Genomic DNA, 12,855 nt, shown 5'->3' with positions numbered 1-12,855 from the left:
GTTGTTGTCCCTGGAATATCTTCCCTTGAGTTGACAGCAACTCAAACTTTAATGCATTTCAACAATGTAAATATTTGAAAGGGTAAGGCAAAAAAAGAGATTTTCAGTATTTTTAAAAAGTCGATTACCGCTTCAGTCTGACAAGACTAGGAAAGCAGTGGATTGTCCCGACGGTTTCCTCAGAGGAGACCCTTCCCTCCTGAGCCTCCGAACCAGAGTCTGTTTTTGTTAATGGGAGCTTTTTAAGCGCCACTGTTGGGGTCTCCCTTGTTGCTACAACCAGGCTGTGGGACCCTAAGGAAAAAGGGTGGGACCCTTCCTTCTACCTGCTGCCCGCTTTCCCCCAGCTTCTCATCTAGGCGTCAGATTTGTTACTCCGATGTGCAAACAGAGTCTTTAGGCAGCGGGAGAAAGTGCTGCCTGGGGATGGTGGTTTTTTCTAAGTAGCAGCCCGGTTTTTTAATTTCTGTATGAACTTTGGAAGCTTCATTTAAACGAATGTGTTTTGATACTTATGTACAGAAGTTGAAGAACTTCACTCCGGAAGCCCTGACTTTGGAAAGCCATTCAGATGTTAATAAAAGATGTGAGCTCGCATTTACCTTTGTATATTTTAAATGGTTTTTGTTTTTAGCTATTCCAAGCTTGCCTTGGGGGGTGTGTGTGGGGGGGGGAGAGGTTGGCAGCCGAAAGGCGTCGCTGTTCGCCGCGAGGCCTTTGGGGACTTTCCTCGGACTCCCCCAGAGATCGGAGCGGGACGCTGCTCCGACGCCAGACCCATCGGAGGGGGAGCGCAACGGAGAAGTCCCCTACGGCCCCGCTGGGTGTGGAGAGCCTCGCACCTCCGCGGCTGCGCCCAGATCCCGCGGGTCAGAGGCGGCTGCGGAGCGCCACGTGCGTCTTCCGGACCAGCGGGGCCCGGACTCGGTCTCCCGTGGTGCTTCGCGCCGCCCGCCCCGGCCAATAAGAACCTTCGTTACAGAAGGATTTCGCGAGCCATTTGTAAGAAGCCATCGCGGAGGCTGCTCGCCGCCTTTCCTCGCCGGCCGCCGGGCCGGGAAGTGGGGAGGGGGGCCGCCAGGTAAAAGCGACGCAGAGGGACCCGCGGGGGGGGGCGCGAGGGCAGGAAATGACGCGCGGCCTGATGGTCCACGGTTGCCAGAGCGACGGGCGGTAGCGCGTGACGTCAGAGGCGGTCGGGTACCGCGGGGCCGTCGAAGCGACTTCCGGGTGTTTCTGGACTCCACCTCCCAGAATTCTCAGCAGGGGCGATCCTGACTAGGGCGTTCTGGGAGTTGAAGTCCACTCATTTTATAATAGCCAGTTTGAGACCCACCGGACACGAAGCGCGGCTCCTGGGAAGCGTCCCGGCTTGTTCAGGCCCTTCTCGCTCAGCACGAAGGAGGCCGGGAGAGGCTTCCCGGAGGTGTTGGCGAAGCGGCCTTCCCCTCGCCTGGCCCGGAGTTCCAGGCCGGGAAACTCCATCTCCCAGAATTCTCTTCGGCGGCCGCACTGGCGGTGGGATTGTGGGGAATGAAGTCCGCCCGGCTGGGCCTGGGGCCGAGGTGACCTAGGGATCTCCTGCCCCCGAGTCCCTCCCGTTCGGGCGCAGGGAAAGGATTCCTCCCCCGAGCAGAATTTCATCCAGCCTAAAAACCGCAGGGCCGGCAGGGACCCCGGAGGTCCTCTAGTCCAACCCTTTGCCCCAGGCAGGAGCCCAGAGGGCGATGCAGTCGAAGGGCCGCCCGAAAACTCTCGGCCTGATGGAAGCGCCAGAAGAGGAAGGGAAGCGGCCGCTCACGCCTCCCTCCCGCCCCCGATGGGGCTGCCTGGGCCGGGGAAGGGAAGCGGCTGCTCTACCTCCTCAGAAATAAGACTCTGCTTGAGCAGGGGGCTGGACTAGAGGACCTCCAAGGTCCCTTCCAGCTCCTTCCTTCCATAGTCTAAACGCCTCCCTGCGGAACCTCCTTGGGAAAGGAAAGCCTCGATTCCTCAGACTTTGGCTGCAATAAACCGCTTTTCCCTTTGGGCCTCATGCAGCTGATGCTCTTGGGAACCCCGGTCCCAATTCGACCTTCCCGGAGGCTTTCCTGCATTTGGGACCCTCTAAAGCCAAAGCGAGGAGAGCTCAGCGCTTGGTGCCTGTGGCCAGTTCGTGCCCTCCATTCTCCACAGGCTTAGTACACCCCCAGGCAGGTCCTTTTAGTTGTCCACGGCGATCGAAGCCTCATCACTACTTTATGTGCATCTTGCATGTAGGTTGCATGTACAAAGGCTCACACTGACATGGCCTTCATTGTGACTCTGACACACACACACGCACGCACGCACGCGCACACACACAGTGACCACCTCTGGCACCTTTTCAACCCCAAACTTTCTGCTGATTTGGCTGCTCCACAAGGCTTCAGTGGGCAACAAGGAATCTTTTCACTCAAGGAGTCAAGACCCTCATTTTGCCCTTAAAAACGCCCTGCAGAGGCTGAAGGGGTTTATCCTGCTCTCTCCAACTGCTTGATGCCATTACTGCGCCCACAATTTCACACACACACACACGAGATAGCCCTAATCTTGCACCCAAACTAGTTTTGATCCTCCCTTGACAAAAGCATCTGCTCAGCTTTTGGCCCTGAATCCTCTTCAGAGCTCCTCTCCTGTGGCAGGGAGGGGATCCTGCTGGTTTGAGAACCAGGGAGAGTGGAGGGACCCCTCCCCACCCGGGACCTGCCTGAGGCTTCATTGTGACACCACCAGAACCCTGAGGAGGATTCATGGCATTCCGCCCTTTCCTGTCCCCTGCAGGGCTGGGACCGGCTGCCCACAGGCTCTCTGCTCAGTGCTGAACCACACGGTCTCCTGGCAATGGTGGGCCATCAGTTGATGGGGAAGGCGAGGGGGGGGAGGAGTATGTTTTCAGCTTCTTGTTGCTTTTTAGATATTGGGTTTCTTTTCCTGCAGCTCAGATCAGCTCAGCCAGCTCCTCTGGAGAACAACTGAAACCATCTCCTTCCTTCTCCCCATTTTAGGAGGTGATCAGATTTGCCCAACCGGGACTTTTTTTTTTTAATGACCTCCCTAGTTTTGTTCTTCTTCCGCTGACAAGATGGATGGAAGCAGGCTGAGCTGAGTCTGCTTGGGCAAGTTTTGTACACCAGCTCTCCCCTGTGTGGTTAGCTCTGCTCTTGGTGCCAGAAAACCCCGTCTCGGCAGCAAGTGGGGGGTGAGTCCAGGAGGTTGCTTTGCATTTTGGAGGCAACCTTTCTGTTCTTCCATTGAAGTAGGCCAGATCAGATGTCTGAGCAATTAGATCTGGCTGATGGGTTATAATCTCTCTAGGAAATTCTCCTATGCAAACCATGGTAAACTGAAGTAGCAGAAAAGTCTCTCTTAAAATAAGCTCTGTTCTGTTACGATCTTTACAATAATTCCCCAGTTGGATGTGCTTTTTTAAAAATTGGCTTACAGTCCTCCTTAGATGTCCCACCTTTGGCACCAGGATTGCCCTCTGCATTTCATAGAATCATAGAACCGTAGAGTTGGAAGGGACCTTGGAGGTCTTCTAGTCCAACCCCCTGCACAAGCAGGAAACCCTATACCATTCCAGACAGGTGGCTGTCCAGTGCCGCCTTAAAAGCATCCAGTGATGAAGCACCTACAACTCCTGGAGGCAACTTCTGTTCCACTGATTAATTGTTTTCACCATTAGGAAATTTCTCCTTAGTTCTAGATTGCTTCTCTCCTTGGTAAGTTTCTATCCATTGTTTCTTGTCTTGCCTTCTGGTGCTTTGGAAAATAGTTTGACCCCACGTCTTTGTAGGAGCCCCTCAAATCTTGGAACACTCTTATCATGTTGCCTCTACTCTTTCTTTTCACTAGAATAGAGATACTCAATTCCTGCAGTCTTCCTTTGTATGTTTTAGTTCCCAGCCCCCTAATCATTCGTGTTACTCTTTGCACTCTTTCCAGAGTCTCAACATCTTTTTTATATTGTGGTGACTAGAACTGGATGTTTTATTCCAAGTGTGATCTTACTAAGCTTTGTAAAGCAGTACTAGCTTTTTCACATGATCTTGATTCTGTCCCTGTATTAATGCAGGCTAGGATTGCATTGGCTTTTTTGGCTGCTGCCATAGACTGCTGGCTCATATTTAAGTGACTGTCCGCCCGAACTCCAAGATTCCTCTCACAATTACTTGTTTTAAGCCAAGTTTCACCTAGTCTGCACCTATACGGTTGGTTTTTCTTGCCTAAGTGTAAAACCTTAGTTTTATCTATGTTGAATTTCATTTTATTAAACAGGGCCTAGTGTTCAAATCTGTCAAGAGCTTTTTGGATCTTGAATTGGTCTTGTGGAGTGTTGGCTATTCCTGCCAGTTTAGTGTCTGCAAATTTGATGAGTTGCCCTTCAAGTCCCTCCTTTAGATCGTTTTTGAAGATAATGAAGAGAATTTGGCCTCCAACAGAACCTTGGGGTGTGGAATTGTGGATGTAGTTCCATGAAGGGCTACATGTTGAATATGATGTGTCAGCCAGTTACAAACCTGTCTAGCGGTAGTGCTGTTTATCCCACATTTTTCTAGCTTGCCAAGAAGTAAGTTGTGGTCTACTTCATTAACATGTTTTATTGAGATCTAAGTATACTACATCCAGAGCATTTCACCAATCCACTAATTTCTCCAGTCCATTTCTGGTCCTGTTCTCAGTCAACAATCAGAGATGGTAAATGTTCCCAGGAAAACAGTTTAAATCCATCCCAGAAGGGACCCCCCCCCCCAAGGATTCAGGCAGGGCTTTTCTACTGAATCAACCTTTCCCATTCCTCCTTGGCCCAGGTTCCCTGAAGGATGGAATCCGGGTCCCTGAGGAGTAAAGTCCCGGCGTTCTTATCAGACCTGGGCAAGGCAACCTTGAGAGGCATCAGGAAATGCCCCCGATGCGGCACCTACAATGGCACTCGTGGGCTGAGCTGCAAAAACAAGACCTGTGGCACCGTCTTCCGCTACGGCTCACGCAAGCCAGCCGGCGTTGATGCCGTCAAGATCATCACCGGCTCAGACCTCCAGGTCTACTCCGTGCGGCAGAGGGACAAGGGCCCTGAGTATCGGTGCTTCGTGGAGCTGGGCGTCTCGGAGACCACCGTCCAGACTGTGGATGGCACCATCCTCACCCAGCTCAGCTCTGGGCGCTGCTACCTCCCAGCGTGTCTGAAGGCAGCCACCCAAGGGGTGGTGGAAAACCAGTGCCAGCACCTGAAGCTTGCCGTGGGCTGCCAGGCAGAGGCCACCCCCTTGACCCTGAAAAGCTCCGTCTTGAACGCTATGCAGGCCTCGGCCCAGACCAAGCAGGCCCTCTGGGAGCTGGCCACCCAGCCCACGGGGCCCCTGGTCCAAAGGGTCACCAAGAACGTGCTGGTGGTCAAGGGCAAGGCTGGCCCTAAGCACAGCCTGGGCTATCTCCACATCACCTTTGCTCCCAGGTCTGCCCACAAGCACCCGGCGGGGCCCCGCTTTTTCTGCCCCTGCCAGTCCTCGAGGGCCAGCAAGGCCGGCCCTGCCACCGAGGAGGGCAGCCAGAAGTGCATCCATTTCTTCGCCTGCCTCTGTGCCTTTGCCAGCGACGAGGCTTTAGCCCAGGAGTTTGTGGATTTCCTCAGCGATGAGTCTGGTGGTAGGTATACACGGAGGACTGGGCGGCCCCTGGGGGGTGGGGAGGAGACCCTCCGGACCCCTTCGTCCTCCTGAGCTTCAGCACTGATCAACGGGCAAGAGATCTGCGCAGGCAGGCCTGGCTTTTGGTGGGCAGCCGGGTTGAAGATTGCTGGCACACAGGCACTCCCTGGCTGTTGTGCCGCAGCTGGTCGCCGGGCTCTTCCAAGAAACGGGCAGCCATTTTCCTTTCCCAACTGCAGGCTTGAAATCCCCGGCAAGCGCTCTGCCTTCTTGCCAGCCGGACTCCCCTCTGCCCTCGGGGGACCCTGCGGCCTCCAAAGCGAAGCGCAAGAAGAAGGACGAAGGGCTGGGTGAGGAGCTCCAGCGTTGACTCGTGTTGTGGGTGGACCCGGGTTCCACCCTCAGAAAAAGGCTGGGAGAAGTCAAAATGTGCATTCTGATGGTCTTCAATTTGGCCTTTTAGGCTTGCAAGCCACCAGCCCCCTCTTGTCTCAAGATCTGGCAAACAAGTCCTTGCAGAAAAACGGGCTGAAGAAGGCGGCCGTTGCATCCCTGAAAAGGCAGAGTGAGTCCATTCCCATCCAGACCAATCAGGCCACAGAGCCCCAACCAGCTTAGGCAAAGCTACTTAGAAGGCCGTTCAGGGCCCTTCGCTTGGCTGAGACAAGGGAGGCTGACAGTTGTGAACCTAAACATGAACCGGGAAGAAACGGCAGCTTCATTTCGTTTTAAAATGTCCATGGCAAAGAACAGAAGCCAGAGTTAAGTGTGTTTTTAGAGCCTGTCTGCGGGTTGGGGGTTGCGTAGAATGCAAGGGGGAATACCCACCCACCCACCTTGGAACAGAAGGGAAGAGAGTCGGGGGCTGGTCTTTTTCAGGTAGTTTTTAGTCCGATTCCTGGACTAAAAATTCCCCTTGGCCTAGAACGAGATCTGGCCAAGTCAGTCTGGCAGATCCCAGTGATCGGAAGTATCTGATCCCGTAATGCCTCTTGGTGTTTAGAAGACTTGAGGGTGCCACCTAGGAGCAGTGGTGAAAGTGCCGGGTTAGAGGCCCGGGTTCAAGTCCTGCCTTAGGCACAAAATCTGACTGGGTGGCTTTGTGCCAGTGCATCTCTCTCCACCCAGCCCACCTCACAGGGTGGCGATTGTGAGGAAGATAAGAGGCAGGAGCATTGTGAAGGTTGGCTGCCTTCGGTTGGGAAAAAAAGTCCATAATCAGTCAATCCTTAAAATGCAGCCCCCTGGAAAAACATTTCAAACTCAAAATGTAGGGGTGGTTTTTTTGGGGGGTGGGTGGGTGGGCTTTCTGCGCTCCCTTGTAAGTGGCTGTTTCTTTGCCATCTGAGGGGCCGGGAGGGGGAGGGAGGGAGCGAGACTTGCAGCTGTTCTTGCCTTCCTTTGGCTTAGCTGGCCTTCAGGTGCTGGAGGAGTCGCAGGTGGCCTTGTCCTTCCTGGAGTGGCTGGCCAGCGTCACGGAGAGGCTCCACCAAGCCATGCACTACCAGTTTGACGGTGAGTCCTTCTGGCTGGTCACACTGGCCTCCCCCGGCCTCAGTCAGGACCAGAGGGAAAGCAAGTCCGGAGGTTCGGCAAGCCCTGCCCTTCGAACCTTCCAAAAAGTGCTCAGCCTCTGGCTCCCCCCCCCCCCCGATGGTGCCAGGTCTTTTGGGTTTTAACAGTTGCATTGTAGAGGGATGTTATTTTCCTTTTGGGTGTGAGGGTCTCAGTCTAATTCAAGAGGGACGGCTATATAAACATTTTCAATAAGTTAATGAAATAAATTTCCTGAGGTGCCCATGACTTAGTGGGAGAGCGTTGGTGGGAATCTTAAGAAAAGCCCAGGATTCAAAGGCAATTTCTGTCGACTGAAGGGCACTTTGGGGTCCCCCTGGCTCAGGGCAGTGAGCCTCACCCCATGTGCACCCCTTTGCCTGCTCACTGCCTACCATCGCCCCCTGCAGCATAAACCTTAAAAGCAAAGGTGGGGAAGAATCGCGCCAGAGTTTCGGCTCTGCTCTCTTTCCTGCGTTGGCTTTTCCTTCCCCTTCAGGTCAGAGGGGACCTTTTCCCAGACAGGGGCCGGTGGGAGGCTCAGGGTGGCTGCCCCTTCTTTCCCAGGAGCAGGGAGAATGGTGGCAGTCAGGCCTGGGGCGTCTCGGCCTCTCCTCAGTGGGGAAGGTTCTTGCTCTGCCTTTCCCAGGCTGGTGGCCAACTGGTGCTTTGGGGCCTTGAGTGACCAGCCCAGCAGAGATCTGGGGAGTCCCAAAAGTTCTGGAAGGTTTTGTTGGCCCCTCCAGGTAGACCAGACCGGGAAATCTCTGCCATGTGGATCGGTACTCCTATAAAGCTGTAATGGAAGAAACGTGCAAGTCTCCCTCCCTCTCTTTATCCCCGTGAGATATTTTCTCAGGCCCCTCTTCTCTGACCGCTTTGTGTTTATGCTGTTTGTCCCTTGGGCACTTTCCAAACATACAAGTTTTCAGCAGAGCCCCCCCCCCTTCCCCCTCCCCCGGCCTTCCTGGCTTCATCCCAGAGTCCTCCGCTCTTTCTGTTTCTGTTCTGTCTGAATGCTGAGACTTTCCAGCCCCTGTTTCTGAGATGCCCTCAGTCACCAGAGGCTCCTGCTGTGTTTGCGTGTTTCCCCCAGGCAAGCCGGAGCCCCTCGTCTTCCACATCCCGCAGGCCTTTTTCGAGGCTCTCCAGCAGCGGATCGGCCTCGGCAGCGTCAAGATGCGACTTCCCAACTCGACGACAGGTGCTGGTCTTCAGGGCGTTCTCTCCTCGCTTCCCGTCCCCATGGGCTCCGTCCCCATGGCTCAGGACACCCCCCGCCCAACCTCTCCAGCCAGCCAAAGCTCTCTGACAATGGCCGCCGCTCTGCTTTGCGGCCGGTGGCATTTGTGCAGAGGACGTGAAGCAATTGAAGCCTCTGCCTCTGTTTCCTTGCCCCATCCTGAGTCTCACCGCTGGGCAGGGAACCTCCTGCCAAGGCGGGGCTGCAATTGGCTCAACCCATGGAGTGGGTGGGGAGCTGCCTTCCTTGCTTGACCGACACGGAGCACAGGGGGTGCTGGGCTTGCAGCTGATGGGCACCCTCAGTAGAGCTGTCTTTTTGGGGCAGCTCCATCCCCCAAGAGCTCTGGGGAGGGTATGTCACAGATGATGGCGCTCGTTTGAACCCTGTGGCTGGTTTTAAGACAGTTGTGGTGTGTTGGCTGCCACTGTTTGGGGCTGATGGAAGAGGCTGCTTTGGCCTGCTTCTGCAGAGACAGGTGGACACTTGGCTGGCAGGAGGGAAGTCCCAGGGGGCAATGTTGCTGAAAGGGCCTTGGCTGCAGATGGCAGGGCATGGGGGCTCTCTTCCAAGACCTCCCCCCACCCCACCCAGCCTTACTTCCTATCGTACGAAGGTACAAGCAGAGCTAGTCTTGGTTGCTGCGGCTGCTTCTGACTAGCCTTCTCCTGGACTTCTCAGCTTCAGGATCTCCTAGGGCGTATCTCCTTCCCTCCTTAGGATCCTGACTGGCCAACATGAGCAGGAGAGAAAGGGATGCTGGAGTCTCCCCTTCATGCCACGTGGGCCAGAGGCACCTTTTGCCACAAGAAAAGGGGGTGGGGGGTGGGGAGGCTCCATATTGCAACACTTTCCTTCCACACATACGCTTGGCACCCTCTTTCCTTTTGTCTTTTTTTTTTTTTTTTTGGCAAAAGAGGGGTCCGTTTTGCTTCCATCGTTTTGCTTGATAGGTCCTGTCTGATTTGGGTGCAGCTTTATGATGACTAGACAGGTGTTTTTATTTGAGCTGTTTTGTATGCCTTTGACCTGCTTTTATTTAATATGTATATTGTTGTTACTATGTTTTTAATCTTACTAGCACAAAATGCCCAGAAGCGTATCTATGATTATACTTCATCGATCAATTTTTTGTCTCCAGCTTTTGTCCGCAAAGATGCCTTACCGCTGGGTACCTTCTCTAAGTATACGTGGCACATCACCAACATCTTGCAGGTCAAGCAGATCTTTGACACCGTTGAGGTGAGTCCCATTTCCCCTGCCGCCTTCTGGCTTGCAAGCTGTCCATTTCTGAGCAGAGGAAGAGGAATCTGGCATGTTTGTTGAGGGATGAACCACGGGTGAAATCCGACAGGTTCTGGAGAACCGGTAGTGGAAATTTTGAGTAGTTCGGAGAACCGGCAAATACCACCTCTGGCTGGCCCCAGAGTCGGGTGGGAATGGGGATTTTGCAATATCCTTCCCCTGCCACACTCACCAAACCATGCCCACAGAACTGGTAGTAAAAACATTTGGATTTCACCACTGGGATGAACAATGGAAGGAAGTCTCTCCAACCACCTCCAGTTGCTTTAGACCAAGAGATTTAAAAAGCCTCATTTTCTTACTTGCTTCAAACTTTTCTAGATTTCCTCTGTTCATCTTCCAGAACAAACATTTCCTTCTGCAGTGAGAACGGGTTAGGCTCCCTGGGGATCTCTGCTCTTCTGCTCATCTCCTCTCTTTCCAGATGCCTCTAGAAATAACGCGCAGCTTCATCCAGAACCGGGATGGGACCTATGAGCCTTTCAAGTGCCCCAAAGTGGAGGTGGAGAGCATTGCCGAGACCTACGGACGCCTGGAGAAGCAGCCTGTCCTTCGCCCCCTGGAACTGAAAACGTTCTTGAAAGTTGGTAAGTGTGCACAGAGCCGGCTTCCCCTTGTGTGACCTGGGAAGTGGCTCCTCTTATTTTCCTCCTCTCAGGCAACACTTCCCCGGATCAAAAGGAACCGACGCCTTTTATCATTGAGTGGATCCCAGATATCCTCCCTCAGTCCAAAATTGGCGAACTGAGGATCAAATTTGAGTACGGCCACTACAGGAACGGTCATCCGGCCGACTACCAGGAGCCGCATCCTTCCCTGGAGATCATCACCTTCCCTTGAGCTCCTCGCCTGCCTCTTTGCATGCGCAGCTGCACCGGCCAGCCTCTCCTGCTCCCTACCAGCCACTGACCGGAAGAGCTGCCGTTTCGTGTGACCTTGCCACCCAACTTCTGTTCTCAAGGAGCTCCTTGCTCGGGCCTTTCTTGCAAACAGCCACCTCCCAGCCTTGCCAGATACTGGAATTGGCCCTCCCCGAATGCCCAGGCCGGCTGGCGGCTCCAAGAAACCCAGACCGCCTCCGCTGTCTTCTGCACTTCCTTCCTCCCGGAGGTGGCTGTCATCCCAGCAGCTCAAAGGGCTGGGTGGGTTGGATGCTACAGTCTCTTTACTGGCATATTTTACAGTATATTTTTAAAATAAATTAAATTAAGGCCATGGCAATGTTGCGAGATTAGTCCTGCATATAAAAGAAAGTGAATCCATTCCCTTGGCAACCGGTGATGCCACGAGTATGTTTACCTTCTCCAAAGACCGGTAGGGCTCTACCCCACGCTACTTTGAAGGCAACCACCCTCAGCCCTTCAAACAACATCCCCTATGTAACAAAGAGCGTCCATTGGATAGGAGCATGCTCACAAGGCAAGGTCCAGGGTCCCAAGTCCAGTCCACCTGGCTAAGAGACTCCCTGAGGCAAACTAGCCCACAAGACCAAGGCACAAGTCAAAGCCGGGCAAGTATAAGCCAAAACAAGCAATTGTTCCTGGCAAAGACCAACTCCCCACAGCTTCTCCTTAAGTCAGTCCACTCCAGGTGGTCCTTGTGAGCAGGAGGGGGCGACCTTCTGCCCAGTAGCCTTGCAGCCCTTCTCTGGGCTTGTCTATGCTCCGCTCTCCCTCTCCGTGCCCTTGGATGGACTGGGGGAGGTACCCGTTCCTCATCAGAGGGGCTCTGCTGCCTGTCAGCAGCCGATTCTCTCCTGGGTCTGTGAGGGCAGGCAGCTCTCCGTCTGGTCGACCACCTCCACCAATGCCTGAGGGGCCTGGGACAGCATCGTCCTCAGCCCATGGCCTCTCCAAACACACCAAGGGAGATGTGCCATGCCCATCAGACAGCCCTGGTTCCAATTCCTCCTCCTCCTCTTCCTCCTCTGAACCGGCTCCGATGGGGCCATGACAGGCAAGAAGGGCTGCAGGAGGTTGGAGATGCCCAGTGTCATTTTTCTATTGGGACATCCAGAACTCAAGACAAGGAACCTCAGTTGGCGGGAACCTTCCTGGCGTCTGTCTGGAGAGGCTGCAGTGAAAAGCGTCTAGCTGGGATAGATGAGGAGCTTCTGACTTTCTTCCAAATTTGCTGCAGTCCAGATATTTCATTGCTGTGCCTGCAGCTGCTTTCCCTAACTTCCTAACTTGCTGTGGAGATGCACATTTGCTCTGGGCGAGTGAAATTGGTTCAGTTTGCTTAGAATAAATGGGGAAAGCTGGTTCTGCCTTTCATGGATTCCCAACTGGGAGGGAGAAGCCCAGTTCCTTGCAGTCCCTGATCTCTGCTGAAAGGACAGCACAGGGGACCAAAAGCCACACGCAACTTCCAGGATCTTTTAACCAAGATCCATAGGTGCCTTTTTTGTTGCTGATGCTAACAAAGAGGAGGGAAACAATTATATACAAGTATATTCATGCACGTCCAGGATGGGACAAAGTGGAAATTTAAATAAATATAAGCTAAGATGAAGATGTGGTTCATGTGTGAGCAAGTGTTTTGAAATGTCTTAAGGGAACATTTTCAGTATAAGGCACAAACAGACCCAGGGATCTCTTTTCCCCTGAAACTGGCTCTCTGCTTGCTGGGTCTCTCAGTTCCCCCTTCCTCCAGAGGAGGGGAGCCAGTCTGCAGCCAACAGCGGCCTCCCATCTTCCCTGCTCTGCCCAGCTGGTGCTCTAAGTGGCGCTCTAAGCCACCTTTGCAAGCTGAGTCGCAGCGGCTGCCCTTCAGCTCCTTGTGGGGCCGAAGCCAGGAAAGGATGGCCAGAGTGGGCGAGGGTGGGGTCTGAGGGAACCAAGGGGAACATAATGCCAGCTCAGCTCCCTCCCATTCCCTGAAGTTCTGAAAAAACAGCTCCAGAATACTTTTCTCGGGCCCTGTAGAGGGGAGGCTTGCCTGGCACAAGGGACGCCATCCGAAGGATGCCACCAGTTTAATGTTTGCACTGCTAAGGTAACCTGACAAATGCAAAAAGGGGACCGTGAATTTCTGAAATCTGGATTGCCTGCCAGATTATCAGGTGTGTCGTCCCCCCCCCCC

The 12,855-nt window shown here is 53.8% G+C and overlaps 1 protein-coding gene across 6 annotated transcripts; it reads left to right on the top strand.

The window, feature by feature from the left end:
- Window positions 1-823: 823 nt before the first annotated feature.
- Window positions 824-12,254, top strand: C9H2orf42 (chromosome 9 C2orf42 homolog). Of its 6 annotated transcripts, XM_058194874.1 has the most exons (10): window positions 1,196-2,865; window positions 3,027-3,220; window positions 4,833-5,667; window positions 5,909-6,019; window positions 6,133-6,234; window positions 7,080-7,184; window positions 8,320-8,427; window positions 9,608-9,708; window positions 10,196-10,358; window positions 10,430-11,760. In XM_058194874.1, the coding sequence occupies exons 3-10, from the start codon at window positions 4,845-4,847 to the stop codon at window positions 10,609-10,611; spliced, it is 1,695 nt and encodes a 564-aa protein (XP_058050857.1). In that variant the 5' UTR covers window positions 1,196-2,865; window positions 3,027-3,220; window positions 4,833-4,844; the 3' UTR covers window positions 10,612-11,760. The 6 variants fall into 6 exon arrangements, with proteins under 6 accessions (XP_058050860.1, XP_058050861.1, XP_058050856.1 ...); XM_058194877.1 differs by lacking the exons at window positions 1,196-2,865; window positions 3,027-3,220; window positions 10,430-11,760 and adding exons at window positions 824-1,081; window positions 11,788-12,254; XM_058194873.1 differs by lacking the exons at window positions 1,196-2,865; window positions 3,027-3,220 and adding an exon at window positions 830-1,081.
- The last annotated feature ends 601 nt before the right edge of the window (window positions 12,255-12,855 follow it).

Source organism: Ahaetulla prasina, chromosome 9, assembly GCF_028640845.1.
Source record: "Ahaetulla prasina isolate Xishuangbanna chromosome 9, ASM2864084v1, whole genome shotgun sequence".
Lineage (NCBI taxonomy): Eukaryota > Metazoa > Chordata > Lepidosauria > Squamata > Colubridae > Ahaetulla > Ahaetulla prasina.
Note: the sequence above shows the minus strand (reverse complement) of the source record. Positions and strands in the feature narration are given on the sequence as shown.